Source organism: Rhea americana, unplaced genomic scaffold (genome assembly GCF_003343005.1).
Source record: "Rhea americana isolate MKP2758 unplaced genomic scaffold, rheAme1 scaffold_84, whole genome shotgun sequence".
Classification (NCBI taxonomy): domain Eukaryota; kingdom Metazoa; phylum Chordata; class Aves; order Rheiformes; family Rheidae; genus Rhea; species Rhea americana.
In genome coordinates this window covers 1,538,730-1,563,144 of record NW_028187023.1, presented here as the reverse complement: position 1 = coordinate 1,563,144, position 24,415 = coordinate 1,538,730, and the positions used below count along the sequence as shown (strand labels likewise).

Below are 24,415 nucleotides of genomic sequence, written 5' to 3'. Positions count from 1 at the left end.
AAGTTGAGACAGCCTTTTACTTGGATTTTAGACCTGTCAACTTGCAAGTACTTTTTACTGGGTTTACTTGGCAGTCTGCTTACTTTGCTTTAATCTATGAATATAGGGCAAAAACCCCCACTTCTAGCTGCACTCTTTCTACTCTGTGAAGCTTCTTTATTATTGGCATATATGTATGTAAACGTATTTGTAAATGAGTACAAACCTATGAGATAACTCACAGATCTGTGACGAAGTAGGAGAACCAACAACAGAAGGAATTTCAAGAGTTGGTACCATGTAAGTAAAATACTTAYGTGGTAAATCCTAATGAAATTAGACATTTGTGGGTTTTCAGTTCTCTTCGTGTATGATAATCTTTCCTGAAAAGCAGCTTAGTAGTGGTAATTATGTTAATGATGATACCTCCTATCTGATGATGTTGCCTTGTAAAGCTTAAGCTTTACATATTTATCAGTCAAAAGTAAGGCACTAAAGTATATTGTTTGCATATTTTATTTAAAAAATGCAATAAATGTTATCGTTGAAAGCAAATTATATGTACAGTAAGACATCCATAAGACACAGTAAGCTACAGRAAGATGTGTAAACAACACCATAATTCTCTTCGTCTCCTTTTTCTAAATATTCACTGAAATAATCTTGCATACTGATTTTTTAATCACTTTTGTTTGATGTAGGTTTTCAGCCAGTGCATCTCTGTTATGATATCACAAAAAGATTTATTGCTATTCTGTACTGTACCTCTACCCAAATTTTTCTTGTTTGTTCTTGTGTAATGGCTCTTTCAGTGTTACCAGAGCTGTAACAATATGGTCATGTAGGGTGGCACTACCATGTCTACTTTCTGCTTTGAACATCAACAAACACATTTCCAAATAAATTTCTCTCTATTGTATGACTTGCTTTTCTGAGATATTTCCAATCTTTTTCTTTCTATTTAAAACTGAAAACATTTTCATATATTACTTAGATTTCTGAATATAAGATTTCTATCACTTTCAAAATGATTTTTCTTGAAATTATCATTTGATTTTTTTCCCCCAGTTTTGGAGCTTGCTTTCAGTAGACTATAAACAACATCTGGGGCAGTTAACTGCCAGCCATCACATGTCTGTTGTTCTCCAGCATTTCAGACAATGCTTTAAAATCTATCTTATTTGAATTCTAAACATCTGCATAGCCRTGTAAGTTAAACTGGAAATGTTCTGAAACTAAAATTAAAGGAGGCCAACATTTTTTTTTCTCCAGGAAACATGCTAGTGGGAAATAACATGTTGTGCATTTGACTCCAAGAATGTTAGACAGTACCTTCTGAGGTATACCATGAAATCCATTAATACGAACAGTAATGTTACTGAACTGGACATGATGAGTTAGTCTAATTTAAAATTATTTTGGTTTGTAAGCATCATAATATTATAGCATTTCCCCCTAATCCTCACACGTGTGTTTAATTGCTCATCAGTTTAGCAGTGCTTGCTGAGAGCTAGTGATCTGAAACTAAAATGTTTTGCACCTGTTGGGGTCTGGGTTTCTTTATTTTCAGTCCTCTCAACTGCCTGATGTGCTAGAATTTAGATACTCAGTCTTAACCAAGAATCTTTAACTTTTGACATGAATATGTGTGTATGGGTGGCTGTTGCACTTGTGCACAGACAGAAGAAAATCCTTCATCATGTGCATAAATCTGGAGTATCATGGCACAGGTGAAATTCAAGTACATCATCCAGTCCCCTCCTAGATGCCAATGCTGATCTCAGCATAATGTCTTCCACATGTTATTAAACCTTGCACTCCTATGTCTATAAGATGCTAACAGATTTCCATTACCACCTGCTGGACAACGGAGGTATACTTCAGATAGATACTTGATTTGTTTACCAAAATACACTTGTCAGAGGTACTGGCAAAGCTAATACACTAATTACCTTTCTCAAGAGAACAGTATCAGCTACACAATCACCTTTAAGGAAGAAAGAAATTGTTTTGATACTAACATATGAATTATTTCCATATAGCTTTGTGGAACTATACAGATGATCTTCATTATCCTTGAATGAATCTATGAGCTGCAGTGCAAATTCTATACAGTTCTCATAAATCTGCATCTTGACAGAAAATTGCAAGGAGAATTAAATCATTCATATTGAAACCTMTTTTGGAATATATTGCTTGAATTCCACTCTGTTTGGCATTATTTCCAAAAAGGTGCAGTTGACATTACATTTCCAACAAATACGTTACATTTGATAGAGTTATTGCTTGCATGATCTTCAATGACTGATTCATGTCAATCTCCCAGCGGCTGTTTTTCTTGCAGAGGAGCTAATAGTTTATATTGGCTCATTGAGTCAACACTGCATACCAGCCTACTGAATCAGCCTAATATAAGATTGTTTTTGTATGTAACCCAGCAAGCATCYGTGCTGAGTTATTTTTCTTTGCTCCAGGCACAACAATTAGGGTATTTTTAACTGCTTTTGCAATGCGCTCAATTCAGCCTTCTTCCCAACAATGTAGTCTGGGAAATGCAATACTTTCAGGTTGCTTATCCTTTACAATATTGACTGAGAGCATTTTAGGTTGTATTCCAGTGAGTTGAGGCTGAACAGTAGTTCCTTTTACAGTGCAACAGTCCTTTGTCACACCATATCTCTTCAAGATCTGTCAATGCTGCCACAGGTTAGGGTACTATACGTGTAAGAGTGACTATTTTTGGCAGCACAATACCGTGTTCTGAGCTGACTCTGGTTTCCACAGATAAAGGACTCTATCTACCTATTCAGTCAGTGGAGAGAAACACAATGCTTAAAAATCACAATTATTCTGTGTCACATTGCTGTCATGAGCTTTAGTGGACATCTTTGTTCCATTTATCACAGCATAAAATACAAGAATTGGAAGGAGTTTGTCAGTTCTTCCATCCTGGCTGGTCTGTTTTTTGTTATGACAAATATATGTAATTGGGGCAAATACATTTACTTAAATACAATACAGCTCTGAGAATTGAAGAGGCAGCAACTCTTCTATTTTGTTTCTCATCTGAAAGTCACTCTTCTCAAGATGTGCTTGAAAGTCTGATCCCTTTGTTTTGAATGATTTTAACTTTTTCTTTACAACTAGGTTGTGGTGGACTTATGTATTGACAGATTATCTAGATGCAAAGTAAATTTCTCTTTATCATCACAGGTAATGTGTAATGCTCCTCCAGACATGATTTTTTTTTATAAAAGGGGTTAAATCTTTAATTTATTGTATTCTAGGTTGCCTAATAGATGAAGCATATCTTAGTATGAAATCRTAGTTATTACACCTGGGTCAGAGAAAAAATTGTAACTTGATTAGTGCAAATAGCTTTTGAGTGCAGTATACTGTGTTTAAAAATATCCACACTGCGTATCATGAATTTTACAGAGTTCTACAATCTTAATTTTGTCCTCTCCGATTTTAGTATGTAAATGATAATGTCACTGATGGTAAGCATGTGCGGCCGGACCCTCTACTGACAGTGGTGAAGGCATTGTTATTAATCCTTGGTCTTGCAATATTTTACATTTGTTCATGTAGTGGACAAAAACATTTCATAAATCCAATCATTCAAAAACATACCGACCCTCCATTTTTTCTGGAACTGCTTGAAAGTTTCTTCCTTGTCAATAATTGTCAGTTTGCTCTTTTGATAAACAGAATGCAGAAAGTTTTTTCACAATGCAAAATACATCGGATTTTCCAGTTACATTGAATGGTTATATCCAATTATGTTGAATTTCACTCTCAGTCATGATTTTGTTGATATCTAGAATTGGAATTTACATTTGTTTTTTATGGCATCCTAGATTGGAATCTGATTACGCATGGGCTGCCCTCAGAAGAATAGCCTGTTAATTTATATTCTCAAGGAAAATTAGATTGGCATTTGACTCTTAGGAAGTTATGAATTATATATGTCCTCTGTGCTCATTTGGAAAAAAGCCCACTGTGTCTTCCAYCTCTTTTGCTTAGCTATGTTTATGCAGAACTTAAGGTTTGAAGCGTAAGTAAAATATTGCACATATTGTAAGCTACACAGAAATTTTGAAGCATCAGGTAGCAAGAGCAGTAGTAGATAACATATAAACAGACCACATATCAGGGAATTCGGTTCTTGTTTTGGCAACCATCTGTTGTTTCATCAATCTGTAACTGTTGTACAGCCTCAGCTGCTTTTCTGCAGTAGGCAGAGAGATGAAAGGTAGCTGTATCAGATTGCAGAATTGTAGAAAAAATTCTTGCTCTAACAGCTGCAAACTTTGTATAGTGTCAGAAAGGTCTGAAATGCCAGACAATCACAGGGATTTTTTTTTTACAGAAAACAGTAAAAAAAAAAAAAAAAAAAATGGCAAATGTCTCCTACATTCTAAACTGAATGAAGAAATTATAATTATAGTATGAACAATCCATACATTAGACTGCTATTATATATAGCATAAGGTAAGCTGATTTACTCTCAGTGGGATACCTCCCATCAGCTCTCGAAACCTGCTGGAAGTAATATTCAGTTGGCGGCATCCTTTCTCCCATACAGTGCTATACAGTACCCAGGTAAATGCAATGTAGATGTGCTGACCATTGCAGGTCTTTGCTTTTACTTTTATAGCGAATACAATTGTGTAAGATATCTGGCTTCCTTAATACAGTTAATAGTGCAGAAAGTATATTGTGTCAAAAATGCTACTTAGTATTCTGTGGTAAAGCAATGTTTATAGGTCCAACTGTCCCCATTTTACAGAAGAAGCTGAGGCACAGAAATAAGGGAATTGCCCATATTAATCTGGAAATTTGCTGGCAGAAAAAAGGCCTAGTTTAGTATGGGTTTGTGTCCACTGCATGGCATTGCCCTCTATCATTCGTCTCACTGCAGTGTTCTGAAAGTCACTTGTACTTTCATATATGGTGAGGAAAGTTTCTTGTATGAGCTACACTCAGGTATTAATGTTAGTTCAAGCATCTAATTCTTTGCTTTCTACTGCAAACTACAGGTCTTCTTCCTGAAAAATAGGCTAAGTCACTGCAAATTGTAGATTCCATTCTCAAGAATCAAATGAATTTATTTGATGTTGTTAGTTGTGAATTAACCATCAGATGAATACAGTGTTTGTGTTTCAATAACAATTAGTTTCACAATAGTAAAAGGTTATGAACAGAACTGAAGTCTGCAGGGTGATTTTCTCTTCTGTATGTACATCTTTTCCCTGTTCCAACTGCATCTGATATCCAAGATGCTTGACTTTTCTTTTTTTCTTTTGTTCCTTCTCACTAACCACCTGGAATATTACTTGCAGCACACTACACCTGACTTACTGCCACTCTTTAGATTTCCTGAAAAGGAACATGATGAAAATGAGGAAAACAGCACAGGAAAGCAGAGATTCAAAGAGAAAGAGAAGCATAGGGAATTAAAACAATAGGACAGAAAAGATAAGCAAACACAACCATAAAGGAAGAAACAAAGACCAGAGGTGATTGATTTTCAGCTTTCTTTACTATATCTAGTTCTGGATGAACAGATGCTGCCTTTGCCTTAGTGTGGCAAGTTCAGGAATTGGTAATATATTGCAGATTGGGAGAGAACAGGAAAAGGGGGAAGAGAATTGCACAGAGGAGGAATACGTATTTGGAGGAAAGAAAAGCAAAAAAAGGAGGAAGAAGCACAGAATGGGGTTGAAGGGATGTGGAAGTTGAGAGAAAGAATAATCTAGAGCTAGAGAGAAGGAACAGGAAAACTGATGAGAGGGAAAGCTGAAAAACTGTAGACTGCTGAGGAAAGAAACAGGTACAGGGGAAGAAGTAAAGGTGATAACAGAAAGAAAAGGGGAAAAAAGATGGGAAATACAGTCAGCTACTTCTTTCCTGTAAAAATATTCTGCAAAAGCATTACTACAAAATAAATATCTAACAATAATTGTTTATATAGAATAGAAAATTGAGACAACATGCTAGAGGAGAAATGACTGAAATAAATAGTTGTGTCCCCAAGTCCCTTTCCCTCAATCCAACAAATCCAAATGCTGAGTTCATCAACACAGTTTTTTTCCTTCCCCTGAACAGTCTTATAGTTGTATAGTAGGAAAATATATGAAGCCGTTCAGTTCTAATTGCTTCACTACTTCTGTTATTACAGTTTATACAATAAAATTACTAGAAACACCAAATTGCAGCACTGAGTCCCAGAGGATTATTAATCAGGGATTTTAGCAGTATATGTATACCATCATCTTTTAAAATGCAAGAAATAAGTTTGAAATTAAACCATAACTAATACTATGCACTTTGTTACTGCTGATKAAATCTAAATATTTAGTTGTCATTTGTCTCTGTAAAGCGGAGAGCTGAAATATGTTTTTGGACATGTGCTAGTTTATATCTCTTCATAGCCCCTTGCTCTCTGCCTATCCCACCATTCCTTAATGAATGACTGTTAAGAAAGAAAGAGGGAATAAAAAAAGAATATAACAATGAGATATTAGAAATGATTCATGTACCAAAGTATAGGCACAGAGAGATGCAACAGGATTTTCAGGCAGATAGACAGGTACCTATTAGTCGATGGAGAGATGTGTGCACACAGAAAAAAAAGTTAGAAAAGCAGATAAATGAGGTTATGTAGTAAAACAAGAGTCTTTCTTCCAGGCTATGTAGATCACTAAGATTGTCAGCTGGCAAGTAGGAAAATAAATTGCATGAAGCCCACGGGCCAAGTATGAAGAGAAGGACACAATAGCATCATGTTCACAAAAAATGAAGTTGATAGGACAGGAGCTAATTCAGACTTTTGTGACTTGGCACAAAGAAGTACATGGAGGAAGATTGTAAAAGCTTTTGTTCAAGAGACCAATTCACCTGCATGCAGAATGATCACAAGTTTAGACACAAAGTAGGGGTTATCAATAAGCTAAGCACCTCTAGTTTTTGGCATTTCGTGGCAAGCATAGATAACAATGCTTATGCATTATTAAACAGATTATGAACGTAGGGAACTATGAACAATAATGCAGACTGTCAGGTGCCTTGTCTTTTCCAGCTGGATATTCTGTAGAGGTTTGTGCAGAAATACAGGATGTTAAAAAAAAAAAAAGCTAACATTGTGGAGAACGCTTCAGAAGGTTACATCTGCATCTTACTTGGAACATGGATTTGGATCTCATGCTGAGGACAGTGCAGACACTGTCTGGATGTAAACATATGCTCAGACATGGGCTTTTGGGAAACCATGAAGCACACTGGAAGAGGAGGTATGGGCCAGCAATATTTGTCTGCAGGGTCCTAGGCATGCGGTTTTCTGGCCTTTCCTACCAGACTGTATTTCATCTGCTTATGCAATGATGTTGCATGACTGATACCAACCATGTAAGTCAGACATCAAGGTCTTCTAGAATAAACCTGACACTGAACCCTGTAAGGTGGGATATGATCAGAGTAGAGGTTGAGCACAGGCTATCTTCTAATAGCATGGCTGTACAAGTGCTGATCTATTGGCAATAAGGATACAGGAATATTTGTTCTGAAGATCTCACAGCTCAAAGTTTCAGCTTCTCTCATCTACCATTGCAATAGGGAATAACAATGGGGAAATGAGTAAGCGTGCAGAAAACTTCTGTCATACCTGAAGTCTGCAATTTTTTTTCGCTTTTTTGCTTCGTTGCGCTTGTCCTAAAAATAAAAAAGAGTTCAGGAAGAAAACATGTTGTCGCTGGCCACGAAAATCAGACCCAAACTTATCCTAATAATATCATTACAGATTAGAATCAGTATTATATAGATCCTATTTTAAACTCTGCCTGCTTGCAGTAGAAATGTGCCTTGCTAAGTGTGCATAGCAGTTGTGGCTTTGAAGTGCAGGCACACTAATGTGTAGAGATATTTGAATGCTATAAACTGAGCTTTCGTAACAYTCATCTGAACTCATCACTTCCTGTCTAGATGTAGCTTGAAAAAACAATTATATTAAAGTCTTGTTCTCAGCTCAGTTCTCAGGAGAGCACTGAGTACTTACCTCAAAAAATTCATGCCCTTTTGCTTAATTGCCTAACTTTATGTGTTTGGGGGTGGGTGAGGGATGATGCAAAGGAGGGAGATGCAGGGGGAATGGTCTTTCAAAATCACATGAATGGCTGAAAAACCAAAACCTCAATGCCCAGAAAGTCCAGTGCATGCAGAGTTCTGTTCCTCAAAAATGCAGCGTATTTAATCTTCAAAACACAGCAGCAGATATCAGCTCTATCAGAATAATTTCCCAACCATACCTACCTGGCTTTCCTCTTATCTTTGCTTTTGCTTTTCTTTGTATCTGGATGACCTTTATTCTTCTGTTCCATGGTGGTTCCTTGCCTGGTTGCTTTCAGGGAGCTGTGAAAGGCTACCTCTTTCCTTCCACTCTCTTGATTGGGATCCACTATACCTGAGAGGGGAACTTGCTTGGAGGAGGGTTTTTTACTAACTTTTTCTTCCTCTGTTTTTGGGCTAGGGACATCTTGTGCGTTGTCCCTCTTGAAGGAAAAAAGAAAGGTTAACAGACGCAGTAGCAGTGGACATGAAAAAAAAAAAAACACTCTGCTGTAAGCTGATGAAACTTTGAGATCAGAAAATAATTTCCTATATGTTATTCCCCTATATGCTGAATATTCTGCTATAAAATGTTGTCAGACAGACAATCCATAGAAAATATAAGATATATATCTAGAATAGAGACTACTGGTAGTCTCAAATTGTTAATGATTATTGGCCTACAGCTATGCAGTCCATCAGGGGATAACAGATCCCAGAGCTCAACCTCTGAGATCTGCTTGTAGCTTCACCTCCAAGTTCTGTTTCTGATTCATGCTGAAAATCTCTTTTCCAGGTTATTCCTCCCTTTTGCTCATATCTGGAAGYTGAGATGAGATCTTTGCTCTGCTTCTTGTCCAGATTGAGGTTCCCTACTAAAATCCTTTTAAACTTCCTGCTTTCAAGTAGCTGAGGCAGGGATATCTGTACATCTCTCAAGTGCAGCCAGCTCTCTATCTAAACAAGAAGAGAGCAGAGATGTAATAGTGCAAAGGAAAATCCAAATTTAAAAATGTTAATAGCAAAGAAAACTCAATAGTGAGTGACAGCCAACTCTTCAAGGCATTGAAAAACTGATGTGACTGGAAAAATCAATCATGTAAGGCTAACACTACATCTCCATTCTGCAAAGCAAAACAGCTTCTTGGTCTGGATCATGATTTGTAGTATATTAAAGCAGTGGTAACATCTGCTGTATGCACAGGAGCTGACATTCGTGTCAGGTCAGCTTGTGTCCAGAAGGCTGTGAAAGGATCTAAGCTTTGATATCAGATAAGAAAAAAAGCAGAACACACAAAAGACAGACGGCTATGAAGGAATAGTTGAAGCAAGAAGAGTATCAAGTAAGATATTTTATAAGTCCTAAACTTTCTCTTAACTGTGCATTCTTGAGTTACTCAGTGTGGTTGTGGGATGYGGCTCTGCAGATTTTTCAGCCAAACTGGAGTCCTGTATTTTCTGCAAATCTAATCTGAATGTGCTACTTTTTCTCTTCAAAYATCCCTTTACTTAATCACTGATTTTTCTTGAATGAATCATCTCCCACAGTTCTCTCCTCTCTCCAAAATAATAATTTTTCTGCTTTCCTTGTCACTTTTCTGCAGTAAGTAAGCAAAGTCTTTCTCTGCTACGCATGGCCAGAGAAGAGAGGGAGCTCCTGAGTGCAATGAAAAGGTAGTCACATGTGCAGCAGTCAGCACTGACCATTTGATTGTGCATTTTTCTCCTCCCTGTGGATGTCCCTCTGTCTGGCTGAAAAATGTGTTGGCTTGAGCAAGAAATAAAGCACAGTCAGGAGATATCTGTGCTGCCAAAGTGTTGTTTATGTGGGAAAGAACTTTAGATAATATGTTCAGCAGCATCATTAACCATCTGAGTTCCTTCCTAAGTGCATCTCTAAGGTAATTGTTCCCATCTGTGCTTTAGTGGAATTTCTGTGTGAGAGTTTTCAGGACCTTCTGAAGCATTTCTGCTGTCTCTGTCTCTGCTCCTTGTTTCCTCTTAGCTACCCTAAGCAGCTGCCTTCTGCCTGTGTGACTGTCTGTTGTATTTCCTTCATTGTATTCCCTTACCCTCTCTGTCCTTTGAGTGGATCAAATCTTTTTGTCCTCCTTGCTTATTAGGTCTGAGGCCCTACATAGGACTCAGCTGTGCCATGTCTTTCCCTAGCTGCCTTTTCTCAGTGGGTTGTGGAATTCAGCAAAAAAGAGCCATTCAAGAACAGAAGTCTGCTACCCTATATGAGAAAAACTAAACACTGAACAATAAGAAGCAAGCCATTTCTTCATTTTAAAAATTCATCAAGGCTACCATGCTGCTGTCACTCTCACTCCCATTAAATTCTCTAGGGAGTTTACAACAGGYCAGCTATTTTGATAAACAGATCTGTAACTTCTTCAAAGAACACAAAAACTTTAACTTCAGACAATAGTAAGAAGTGCTGACACAAGCAGGGGATACTTTCTGATTTTTCAGCTTTGTCAAAGACTCACATTTTCCAATAGGTTGTTTGAGCTGTGAGCCTTCTCTTGACTTGTGCCAAAATTCTCATATAATACATTGACTTCTGTATTGCTAGTATTTTCTGGGGATTTCAGGAGAGAGATGAGCTGCAACCATTGATGGAATAGGTGGTATTGCTGGTCTGGTGGGGCACAGAGCTCCAGATAGTAGGAACGGCCATTTATTAACTTTAACTTGAGGTGATGCTTGTCTGTGCTGTGGACAGAGAGCTTTACAAACTTCAAGGGGAAGAACCTACAAAAAAAAATATATATAAGTGGAGATTCCTCTCAAAGAAGATATTGTGTCTGTCAGATCTAATGACAAAGTAAGACTAAAGGTGGAATAGGAAGAGTTGCTGAGTGGATTTAGACACTTTTGTAAGTGCCTCTATCTGATTATGGAAGAAATATTGAGCAGCAGTTCATAGAACTGATGCAGAGGAGATTAGCTTCTTTACAATGTCTTTATTCCACTGTGTTGTTCCCTGATGATCTTCCATATCCAATCCTACTACAAGTTTTCAWCTTCTGATATATTTAGAAAATTACTTGTTATACATTCCCAGTCATCATCTGTCTGTACGTACATGGATAGCTTTAGTCTGAAATGGTGACCAGAGCATGGCCRAAAACTGTATACCTATTGTGAAGTCTATTAATGAACTGACCCATAGAGGAGAGAAAACATTGTATGGAAAGGGGTGGTACGTTTATATTTCTTATTTGTTCTTCAAGGAATTACTTGCCTCTTCCCAGTGCTAACTCACCTGGTGAGTGCTAACTGTTCCGTGTCAGATGGCTGCTCTGAGAATTTCCAGAAATCTGTCGTACTTTCTGGTGGGGATACAGGCACCTCATGTGCTAGTAGCATCACACTGGGTGTTGATGAGCTGGGGCTGGCAGCGCAGATGCCTATGGTCACGCAGTTGGGTCGGTTATGGAGATAAATTGGTTCCCCTCTTCGATTAATCTGAAGAAGAAATCCCCCATGAACTCTGTCATTTGCCATTGCATCTCACACTGAGAATATACTACCAACACATTTCATGATGTTTTGGCCTGGGACTCACACAGCTTATATAATGGGGTGGTGAGGAGAGAGGAAAATATGTGAATGAAAAGAGAAGAGAAGCTGAGTAAGGATAAAAGAGGACTTGAAATCTCTTGTTCTTGTGTAGTCCCCATCACTGCGTACCTGACCGCTGTGGTAGGAAAGCCCTTGGGTACCATTATCTTGAATTTCTCTTATTGCAAATGTGATGGAGGCAGCGCTCCATTCTGATGGTGCGTTGTCAATATTAGTGATAGTAACAAGACCTGGTTATGAAGGACAGGTGCTGGACGAGCACAGAACGGAGAAAGGTCCCAGATGATTTATGTATAAGAYGAAGTTACAGATACAGAGAGATGAGAACATACAAAGAGATGAGAACAAACTGAAAAGTGTTATGGAACCATACTTACGGAAGATGGAACGACCTACCATCGTCACAGTATTTTTGATAGGCATCAGAGGAAGTGTGCCCGAAGAAGGATTCTAAGAGAGCACAGTGCATTATATTTGTGGATATCTAGTGAAAACTCCTCCCAAATTTGGGAGACAGTATTGAAAAAAGCTCAAAGGCTATTTCTTTCATTTTAATGTAAACAAGTGGGTGACTGGGCTGTTTTCTGGGGCTGATTGGGTGGGGCAACTGCCTCCTTGAAAGGAAGTGAGGTCTGATAAATAAACTAGGGKATAAAAATCATTAAGTACCTTGAAAACAGACAAGTTGCTAATTGTCATTCTGCATGGCTATCAATAGTGCAAGATCAAATTTATCAAGGCAAGAGCRAAGGATACTGCAATTATCACAGAGTGAGGTAATGAAAACATATGAAAGCCATTTTTTCACACACATCCTATAAATAAAAAAAACATTGGTTTTAGATGCGTTGTGAATGTAAGATTGCAGGAATTTAGAYTGTTGCCAGGGTCATGCAGGTTTGGTGACCAGCACTTGGTTCATAGAGTAAGTGACAGGCAGGGATATTAAAGGATATTAAAAGGAGGGAGCAGGGAGAGGCTGTCTGGGGAAAGCTGACGGCCATTTAGGGTAGGTTGAGCTTAAACTAAAGGCTAAACAACCTTAATGAGATAGAGAACCAGAAATTTGCTAGAACAGTCCTAGCTGCTGGTACAGAAAGGAGCAGGGACTGACAAAGCTCAGGTATTACTCTTTGCTATCCCTCTCCTGTGCACAGCATTGCTGTTGCTGGATTTATGGGATCATTCTTTGTAAAGTGAGAGCAGAATGAGTCTGTAAGAGAAGGGAAACCAATTATATTTGTATATGAATGTGTGTGTATTAAAGAATGGAGAATAAGAGTAGTGGGAATAAATGAAGACACCTGTCAAGCTGAAGGAGGGAAAAAAAAAAAAAAAAAAAAAAGAGACATATTCAAGCAGTTTCATCTTGTGCATGCCAAATAATTTCATTTGAATGACTTTTTACCTGGACAAACTTGCTTTCCAACATGGGAGCAGAGGTGAAAGGGGCATATTCTCCTTGGCTAAGGACTCTCTGAAGATCACCCATAGTGGATGTTTGGCTTGTATTGATTTTCTTAAAGTCATACTTGCTACTCATTTTTTCTGTCCACAAAGCAAGAAGAAATTTATAAATTACACAGAGAAAGAGAYATATGTTGGGAAAACTGAAGATTATGAAAAGAAACAAATATAATCCTTCCTGTTTGCTTTTATTGTATTGTTAAGCAACAGAGCCTCCCCCAACACACATTTAAGAATAAGCAATCTCACGCACAAAAAGCGGCTTGATAAGGCTTCTCAGTTCTTCACTCCTCTTTTAGCAAGTGGTTTCTAAGCAAAGGGTCCAAGTGTCTTTCTGATGATAAGTTCAGGCCATTAGATTAGGTATGAAGCTTAAATGAACACATGCTTTAAAGGTGGAGGTACTACCTGAGGAGCTGATGAGATTTAGATTTGTTCCTCAGACAAAACCAACGTAAAACATGATTGTCACATTAACTTTTTCCTGCTGTTGCTCTGTATTGCTTAGCAATATGCTCTTTGGCATAATTCTTCCCTCTTCTTATMAAGAAATCTCAGTTGGGATAATTCTAAGAATAAACTAATATAGTTAGTGTATGAAATTTATACAAAAGTAGTGAAATAGTAAAAAAGTGAAATAAAGATAGTCTGCATATGCTATTCCATATTTCTGTATATCTTCCTTGTTTATAAATAGTCTTGTATTTTTTGTCACTATTAAGATAATAGCATTTTAGTAGCTGCATTTTGATATGAGTACAGTAACRTACTTTACAAATAATTATGGATACCCTTGGGCTGTACTCAGTGCTGCTTGGGATGACAGCAAGGTGRCTTCTATCTTTGTGCCTCTTGGATCACAAAGTTTTTGTCAGGAGTCAAGAAGAGGGCAGGACTCTGAGGCTGCTGTGGAGTAGAAACTCTCCAGCAGCTGACCAAGCTGACTAGCACAAAAGCTGGAGAATGGGTAACATACTGTTGATTGACCTATTGAGGGGGGAAAAAAAGGAAAAAAAAGGAAAAAAACCAAGGCTACTCATAAATTACATTTTATAAATCTTTGTTAAACAGCTAATCGCTATGGTGCCAAGTAGATACAAGAGTTAAATGATTTATTTAAGACTGCTCTGTAGGTGGCAGAATGCCAAAAGAAAAAAGAGACAGAGAGAATATTGTGCCTCTGGATTAATTAAAGAAGTAGATGTAGTAGATTTCTTCTTCCAGTTCATACCTTGTTTCACATTGGTAAATCCATATCTTGTACAGAGGAGTACATCTAGGAGAACAGAGGACAGGAGCACAGTAGCCCAGTCTGAGGAGCCCGCAGGAATGCTCCCGGTGCTAGAAGCCCATGATCAGCAACATCAGGCAAGTTCTCAATGATCCAGGCTCCCCGCTCGAGGTCTTTAAAGAGCAACGATATAAAGGGAGGTGGCGGGCGAGTGCCCGTAGGAAGGGCAGCAGCTTCGGTTGTAACGGGCTGGCAGGGGTGGACGGGAGGAGCTCTGCCCCATCACTGCTGGCATCACAATACGCACCTCGGTCTGAGCCCCAGCAGCAGTTACACCTCCCGGTCGAGTCAGGGCACAGCGGTTATCGGTTGTACAGATTCRCACCTGACACAGAGACATTAAGGGCAAGATAACATTAGCGATTTTCATACTGTAGTCCGCTCAGGGGAGACCACCAGGGATAAAGCAAGAGTGGGTCTCCTCCATGAAGGAGGACGAGCTGAGAGCCCATGGTGACCTCAGCAGAGGCAGTGCCCTCCCCAGCCAGGGTGCAGTCTCACAGACCATAAGGGGGTGGGCAGAGCAGGGCAGTGCTGACAGGATCCACCGGCCATCCCAGGCAAGCCAGTGTGATTAACCAGATCTGCACGCCCTCGGAGAGTCCAGTGAGAAGCAGCAGGAGACAGGGCCAGAGATAAGGACAGCATTGATCCAAGAAGTCCATCCAAGAGACAGGGCTAGAAACAGGTACACCTATGCATAGCTTGGGCAAGTACTACCCCAGACTGAACTTAAATGTAGCTCCCAGGCCCTTGGATGGAGGGTGTGGTGTGGGTCTCAGGTGAGACCTCCTCAGGTGAGGGTATTCAGGGGAATTAAGGCCTATTGATGCACTTAGGACCCTGAGACAGGTCCAGAGTGTTAATGAGCCAATGTAAAATGGAGCTTGTACTCATGTGTCTTGCTCTGGTTTGTAACTTAGGGCTTCTCACTCATACATTGGCTTCTCGCTCATACTCTCATACATTGTTTCTCCAGAGAAACTTTTTTGTTCAGACAGAGAGTGTCACAGTCAGCCTGTGACTTCAAGTTCACCATTTTTTCCCTGTGTGTAATAATACTACTGCTTCCAAGTCAGCCTAGTGTATAGACAAGAGTTCAGGCCATGACTGAGCAACCAGCTGATTGAAGTGGAATCAAAACTGCAAAATGAGAATTATGTTGTCTGACTGAGGGAAACAGTTTGAAGAACCAATGCGCTTCTTTGCAGATACTCAGCCTCCTTTGTATAGGTGCACATCCACGGCTGCTTAGATAAGGCCCAGCACGGAAGAGCTTCTGAACTGTCTAATAATGCTATGTGCTGACATAGCTATGTCCAGCAGAAACGCTTTCTGCTCGCTCCACCATATAGGACATCACCACAGGTGAGTGACTGAGCTAAAGGAGACTGACTCCGCTGTCAAGTGGTCACAGCTCTTGCTTGAGCCACGGAAGATGCCAGTCCTTTCTACCTACTCCAAATACAGCATTTCATACAGTGAGCAGCATTTCATACACTTGTTCGGACTGTGCAGGAAGTGTGGTATGCAGATACCAGAGGAGGAGAGACTGAGCTAGGATTGTATTAGGAAGCAGTAGAGCCATAAGATTTTTTGTAAGGCAGGGTAATAACGCTTTCAGACCTAAGATAACATTATCATATGATGCTCTGTTGTGCCATGTGTATGTTCTGGCATGAGCAGCACTAGCTAGGTTAAATGTCTCTGCCTCAGTCATTGCTCATCACTAACATGTTGCCATCAAACTCAGCTCAGGGTGATGCTTCAGTACTGGCTATTGTAGGGCTATGGACCAAGGACTGCCGGCTATTGTAAAAGATGTGTCTATCAGTTTTTCAGACAATTTTTGTAAGGCCTTTCTTTTCCCACCTGTAATGAAATAAATTGTTATTTTCRTTTTAATCTAACTCTAGCTACCATCTCTTTGAAAAACTCCAGCTAATGGGGAAGGCAGCAGTATGACTCCTTAGCAATGCAGGATGCCAAGAGCATATTAAGTTCTGTCTTCTGCTCTGTTCACTGACTTTTCATAGCATGCTGAGTAGATTGATTGGATTTTGCAAGTAGGGAGTAAATTACAGAAAGACACTAATGGAAATATGGTGCCAACTAACTACTACTAATTTAGACGGGTTGGAGTAACATTGCCTCTGTGTACCTCTCCTCTCCTGAAGCATTGGTAGATGAGTAGCTCTCAGGCCATTTTCTTTTTCATTATTCAATACCTTTAGTGTTGCACAGCTACCTAATTCTAACCCCGAAGCACTGATAGGCTGTGTTTTTAGAAACACAACAGTACACCACAAACAACCAGCCAGAGTTGGCATTGGCTCCAATCAGTTCCTGGCAGCTAATTCCCCTGCAGTGCAGCACGTTCACCTTCCAGGTGGGTAGTCAGAGCCACATCCCGAGAGGCTTCCCACCAGTCTTTACTATGAACCTTCCTGTGCCAGGAACTCATCCAAATACAAGAAATCTGTAGTAAAGTATTAAGCACCATTTTTTTCATTCCAGCTTCTTCACGTGTGCACCAGGGTGGTCTTGCCTCAGATGAGCTTTCCTGGCAGTTCTCCAGACTAATGCAACAGCATACTAAAACAGCAGCATAAATGAAGAGGCTGTCTGGGTGATCCAGCTGGCTATAAACCACAGTAAGGCATCACGCATAATAGGAAAAAGTGCCAATATTATAGCATAACTCTCAGGCAACAAAAGTGGGTCTTTTCACACAGTAGAGGACAGATCCTCAACAGAAGTAATCTATGCAGTCTCCTTTATCAGATAAAATGAAAGGAAATTAAATTAAAGGAAGATACACATTTACCATTTGCCATTATTTCTGATCTTGCATGATTTGCATCTCCCTTTGTGCAGATAACCTCCTTTTTTTCCCTTTACCCACACAATTACAAAATAAGCGACAGTAAATCACAGTGGAAGTGGCAGCAGTGGAAGCTCCCTCCCTGGCTGTCCTCCAGCCAGCAGCATGTGCCAGGTGCTGAGATGCCACTGCTTCAGCAGCAGGCTGGCGACTACAGTGCTCTAGAGCAACAGTGTTTAGCTTGCCCTAGTGCATGCTTTTACCCAGGGGAAGTCGGCTCTCAAAGATTTCAGGCCTTCCACAGTGGAAGTCAGGGAAGATCCTGTGCAAGAGGGAGAAAAGAGCCAGGAAAAAAAAAATCCCTACAAAAAACTTGGAAGTTGTGAACAGAAGCTAATTTTTGAGCGAAGCAGGATGCTGATTTTTAATACTCCTTGTCAAATTGRGTGTGGGGAGCAAAAGAATGCGCTACATAGAGTAAGTGTCCTGAGAATATGGCAATGTCTATTTTTACACCAAATATTCAGGTTAAAAAATAAAACCCCACTCTGCAGCCAGGGCCTGGACAACTGGACTGTAATGGCCCACGGGAGGGCAGAGCTGCAGCCTCGTTGAGTGGGGAGCAGCCCTGCAGTGGGGCCAGGCCTGCTGCGATGGCAGGATGGTGCGTGCAGAGCCCACAAGCAGGGGAGCGCTGGCACCCCCAAGCTGGGCAGGGGCAGGGGCCGTGGGGTGCGCCACACCAGGGGCTGTGCATGGAAATGATGGTGATGGCCTAGAGTGGCATGCTTGTGGAGTTTACAGTTTGTTTTTATGACATATTTTATTTTTGTTTTGTGCTTCAAAAAGGAAGGCTCACATTAGAGCAGAAGCTGGAGAGCTGGAGACAAGGCCACACTCTGCGTGTGTAGGTTGTCTTGTTGTTTCTAGGATTAGCATTGAAAGATACTTTTACTAATAAATAACTGTCCCTATGTGGAATTAACTTGTGTGGGCCACARACACCTTTGCCCTTCATAAGCCCTCAGCTGGCCATGGACACCTGAGGCTGAGGAGAGGTCACCTGGCATGTGGTCCAGTGACACTTTGCTGGGCCACAGCTGGGGAGTGACACCTCCACCCTCCCACTGCTTCGCACCTGTAAAAAGGGGCACGGTGATACAGAGGGGGTTGAAAGAYCAGCGACTGCCTGGGCGACTGTTGCCACGAAGCCAAGATGGGGCTATCTGGCAGCTCTAAGTCTCRTGAGAATGTCTCCAAAGGCTTTGATAGTGGAGACCCAGTAGCAGTTTGTTTTTGTATTGCTCTTTATAGGCTCCAAGTAATACAGATGTTTATAGATGTCATTTTGCCAAGAAGTTAGGTCTCGTAAGTTTTCTTGAGCTCCTTATCGCTCCTGAAATAGCAAAGGATTAGGAAATAGCAGAAGTGGATTTCAATACCTCTTCTCCTACCTCCTCYCCCTACAAATACCCCTTTTCCTGGCATATGAGTCTAGAGGACTACAGCTAGTAAATATAYTTAAAAATGACCTAGAAAAGGGACGAATGGGGAACTGACAGAACTTGCTTTTGGTACTAAGATGTTTGTSATATTAAAGGCAAGGACAACTACAAAGAATTGCAGAAGGATTGCTCAAAGTTGAGGGGAAGTATGATAAAGCAGCTAAGGAAATTCAACACTGAGAATTGTGATACATATGAGGAAAATATTTTCCTAATCYATCATCTCTGCTGATTGTCTCTAGGTTGACTATTACCAATAAAGAATGAGATTTTAAGGTTTAGTGGATGTGTGAAAAGACATTGTTCAGAAGCTGTGAAAAACAGATTATTAGGAAATAGAGAACAAAGGGGGTCCTGGGTCCCTGTTACGCGTTTGTGACAGTTATGGCTTTGAATCCTGTGTRTAGTTCTGGTCCCCTATTCTCAAAAAGAATACAGAAAATCTGGAAAAGAGGGGCAACAAAGATGGTCCAAATTATTGACCCTTTGAGACTAAGTAGGGATACAAAAGCTGACTACATAGACTAGGCTTCCTAATCCACGAGATAGCAAGTTGGCAAGGTGAGGGTGGCTTCTCATTGTTTACTCTAGYACAAAAGCTAAGAGGCATCAGATAAAACAAGTAGGTGGCAGACTGAGAACAAAACAAAGGAAGTATTTTCAAAACCATTCTTAACCGAGCTTTGAACTTCTTGCCACAAACACTGCGGATGCTGGGAGAGTGTTTGGAAGATGCAACTTTATCTGTTTGCCATGTACTGTCTCTCCCTGAGATATGAGCTGTCATATCATGGCTATCAGCCATGTGTTYCCAGGGGGAAATATTTTTTTGTCTAAAAGTGCGCAGGCCACGCAGCACAGGGAAATTTCTGGCAATATGTTGTCTCCTTCTCAAGAGTTTCTTGAATAGCCTACAAAAAGCTGCCTTCTCCTGCTGGAGCCAGGCATCACCAGGGTAAGAGGTTGTGTCAGCARACACTCAGCTTATCTTCTTCTGAGCCAGTGTTCGGTCTGCACATGGTTTTAGAGTTAGGTACCACTTACTGGTCCAAACAGCATAACTTTTCAAAATGACGAAGTGATTGGTTGCTTTGCTACAACAGACAAACCTGCTGGTTAGCAAATGCTCTTGTCAAACAAGTAATATAATGTGCTGTTGTTTTTGCTCTTTACTTCCTTGRTGTGGTAACTCTCACCTGTCTTGCTGATCTTTCTGATTTCTGTTTGGTAATGGTAAACTGTTGGACCAGCTTAGGCCACAGTAAAATCAACATGGGCATAATACCATGTACCAGTGAAGGCCACTTTGCAAACTTTCTTATCAGTCTGCTGGGACAGTTTTTTTTTGTTGTGCCACTGGCTGGTACCATGCCAGTATTCTTTGCATTGGTGGCCTTATGTCTACAATTTTGTTTTGGTCACATAATTTTATCTTATTCCAGATTCTCCTGGGCCCAATTCACTGTTTTAAAGATAATTTCACCATTCACTTAGCTCTTTGTGAAGCAAGGCCTCTGTTTTTGTGGAAGCAAATGCACCAGGATATGACTGATAATCTGTCCCTGTTCAGTATGTACAAGGGGCGTAAATCARGTTTTTGAGATCTTATCCTGCCATTGTTTATAATGTATTTTTTACATGGGTTTATCTTCCAGAAAAGTCTCATCTCCTCTTACRTTTGTCTTAGTTACTTTATTTCTAGTATTGAATCACTGCTAGCAAGGTCATGACAGTGCTTTTGCTTTCCCTGGTGTGTTTGGATTATTTATGGAGTTACTGGTGTATACARTCAGTTCTCAGTTTTGCTTCTGAATTAACTCTGCAACAATTAAGTTAKCTGTCTGTAATTTTAAATCCAAATTGGGTCCATGCAAAGCAAACACAGAGGTCCTTGCACTGGAACAAGGCAAGCTCTGCAATGCTCAAGTGACTGCAAGGAAGCAGCTCAGGCTGCATAAATGGAGCTGAGATGGAGCAAGTAATCCGAGCCAGACCCGTCTGGCAACTAGTATCATTATCTACAGTGCCCTTTTGAATGCTTTATATTCCAGGAGCTTTGTCAGCTTATGTGCAGCATGGCACGAATGCACAAAGCAAGTCTTAATCTAATGCTGAGCATGAGTCACTAAGCCCTTTCAGAACAACCTGCAACTAGCAGTACATCGTGAGGCAGTAACATTTGCAAAAGCTACCAGCTTTTCCTCCCCATGAGTTAGCCAATAAGTGTCTGCATTTCAGTGTTGAGTTTAGATCCACCAAGGGAACTCCCCTTTCCGGGTGGAGGCAGGGATATACTTACTAGAAAACAAGCAGCAAGTGTGAAAAAAAAAATAAAATAAATAGCCATAATATTTTAGAATATTAAAGAAATAAAAATGTGTTTTTTTTYYCCCMACTCTGCTTTAATAGMGCTCTTAAGCTGCTGGCAGTATAGTGCAGAAATGATGGAGATGTTGGTTTTGTCTTTTGAGATTGGCTGGCTTTGGGGGCTGGGGGGGGCTGCCAAACCCTTCAGTATTTATAATTATTAGATACGATGTTCTTCATTGTGAGATTGAGGCATTTAATTGCAGTGTACTTACCAAATGCTGCTATGGATACCTACACTTTGTTTCTATTCAATACAAACTACTTATCAGCAGCAGCTGCAATTGCTCTCCTCACTAAAAACCCTTTTTCTCCAGATATAGTTGTGACCATCTCTTTCTTCACTTCTCCTAGAACTCTCTGTGCTTTCTTCCACTATGTGCATAAATGCCCTTCCCTGGCCAACCTGTAGTGCCAAAACTTCCTTTAGCTGCTCAAATGAGTGAAGACCTGCTGCCCCGAAATTTTGGGAAATTTATAAAATCACCTCACAAAAGAAATATTAGRTTGGAAATACATTCCTGCATTTATTTGGAATAAAAGACTACTAGAAGGGTTTGGATAGTATCAGCATAAACGACAGACATTTTTCATGTTTTTTTCTGTTATTAAAATCCCATTTCAATGTTCACGATAAGGGAAAAACAACATTTTTTGCTGCTTTATGTATAAGCATTTCAACATCTACCATCTTCATTCCTAAGCCTATTTTCCTGTCTGGTAACATGCAGGAAGATTGTCACACCAGTCTCCTGTTTGGTACAGTAGCCTGGACTGGTCTCGGATTCCTCATCTGATACGCTCCCAATCAGCTCTTCACAGGAAGAMCAAAGCTGCACATTCAAATACACCAAGTAAATGTATCCAAGAAATAGACTCTACACAAAACATCTGCTAGACTTGATTGCTGCTGAATCTCTGTATGCTTCCTGAGAGCTGTACCTTCAACATGGACCGATATTTATTCCTTTGTCCTATCTGGCCTTTCCTCTTATTTTGCTTTCTTTTCAAACTGCAAAGAGAGATATCTGAAAACATCTGTGTTGCTATCATGTAAGGACTTGCCCACTGTGGGGTGTTTTGTTTTGTTTTAATGTATAATTCTCTTTAACACAAAACCCCACAAGCAGTTCAGATGATGGTGCTGTTTCCAAGAAGCTGAGTGATAGAACGAGCCGTAGGAAGTGCCGGACTGGGTCRTTTCAGCCTGGCTTCTGATTTCCAAATCAGCTGTGAAATAAGAYGTCTCATCATAAAGTCTCAGCCTCTGGACGTAGTTCCTGCCCTGCAAGCACTGACATGGGTGTCAGGCTGGAGAGCTTTCCTGAGCGTGACCGAGGGCAGGCTGTTCATGTCGCTGCCGTACGAAGGACACGAGGATGGCACCCGCCGCTGGGACGCAGGCAGACTTGGAACCAAATGGAAGGAAATGGTAGATCAGTGCAGGGTATGTGCAGACTCCCTGTGGCCTGAAAAACATCTTTATTGGTCATGAGGCAAGTAGCACCTCTTCAGGACTTAGACAAATCAAAAAAGACAACCTTCAGTGCATGCTGCAGGAGTGGCAAGATGAGGAAGGCAAAGAGGGAGCCTACAGAGCGATTCCAGTTGTGTATYGCCTCAAAGCAGTATCTGTTTTGCAATATGTTTTAAGTGCAACCCTCCAGCCCAAGAATCAAAAAGCCTAAATATTCCATGTTAATTAATAATCTCTGAGCCATGCAGATCTCTAATAGCTACCTGAGGAGATCAAAGACAGTTCATCTGTCTTATGTGATGTTTAGCATATTTTAATATCAAGATAGAATTAAGGTTATGATTTCTGTRATTAAAAAGTTTTGAAATTAGTACTTGGTAAGGGCCAGTAAATTCTTCTATTTRGTTGGTTGATTATGGCCAATTTCTGTGTAAGATGTCACATCCTGGGCTACAGTCAAGGTTCTGGTACCAGCAGGCCAAAATGTCCAGGTAGGATGCACTGCAGGATTTGCAGGTCATTTTAGCATTATGCCAGGACTTTGAAGGACCGCTGCCTATGTTTCTACTCAWGATCATCTCCATGCATAGGTGGTGAATAAAATTGAGTAAAAAGAAAACTACAAATGTTGGAAAACCTGCCTTATCTTCAGTCATTGCTGGCATTGCTTCTGGCTGTTARGTTACTATTTTTATAGTGCTAAAGCCTCAGCTGGACAAATAAAACCAGTGAAAATATTCCTTAAAATATTTCCATTCACAAGGTTCAATCCTTGAACCAAAGCAATCGCATACTCAAAGAGGAGTCTGATCCATCTGTCCTTGATTTCTTTTCTGGAGCTTCCAACCTTCCATTAAATAGTGTTTTGGGACTGTTCAATAAAAAGTGATTTGAAATCAGCTGTTTATTTTGTAATAACCAAGGCCAATTCTTCAAACAGTAAATTTTAGGTTTGACTATCAAGGCCTTGTTGTAATTATGTTTTAAACTGCTCCCACAGTTACTTCTCCAACCTACTGCCATTGCTTTCAGCGTTAAMACGTGGCTTGGCTGTGTGTGCGTCTCAGACACTGCAAAGCTTATTTTCTTGAGTAAAACTTCTAACACTTGACACAGGGTATTACTAAACACAGTACAGTGGCTAAAGCAATTAATATTATCTGTGATAGGATTTTCATCTGGAAAAATTTTGTCCTGATTGTTTTAACCTCTAAATGCTTTATTGATTATGGTGGTGGTGAAGTGGCATGATGCTGAGATAKGGCTTAAATGGACCCATACGCAGCATACAGCGCGGTACTAATACTTCTCTCAGCTACATTCACACTGGGAAAGAGTTTTACTGTAAAACACACCCAAGMTATTCATGCCTAGGTTTTCTCACATTGCTCTTTTATCTGTGTCTAACATCTCTGATTGCACAAGCAATCTTTCCTCAGATGGTTGTTACTGGTGTCCTTTATGAATTTCCAATTTTCTTTGCCTGGTATTTGCCTGTAGTAACTGCTAGCCATGCAGTAATTTGGATTATAATGACGAGTGTGCTGTTCTACATCATTTCTGAGGTGAGTTAAGTCTTCTCAGTCTTGCTGCCTCTGTGGTCTGCACTACTGATGCAGTAAACACAGGCATCCATGAATTTAATTTGGTACCATCCTGCTACTTCATGGAGAGATTACATTCATTTCACACGTATTGACTTGCAGTCCAGAACAAAGACATATGMTCAACAAGTTGCATTAACATGTTTGTGAAAGAGCAGAGCAGTCGTGAGCGTCTGAACCTTTTGAAGATGGTCTGTGCTCACC

At 40.1% G+C, this 24,415-nt stretch overlaps 1 protein-coding gene across 1 annotated transcript; it reads right to left on the bottom strand.

The window, feature by feature from the left end:
- Window positions 1-5,314: 5,314 nt before the first annotated feature.
- GARIN2 (golgi associated RAB2 interactor family member 2) lies at window positions 5,315-13,219 on the bottom strand. Its single transcript, XM_085323351.1, has 6 exons — window positions 13,085-13,219; window positions 11,357-11,559; window positions 10,578-10,842; window positions 8,290-8,528; window positions 7,646-7,692; window positions 5,315-5,361 (listed from the first exon to the last, which is right to left on the bottom strand). The coding sequence occupies exons 1-6, from the start codon at window positions 13,217-13,219 to the stop codon at window positions 5,315-5,317; spliced, it is 936 nt and encodes a 311-aa protein (XP_085179477.1).
- Window positions 13,220-24,415: the final 11,196 nt, after the last annotated feature.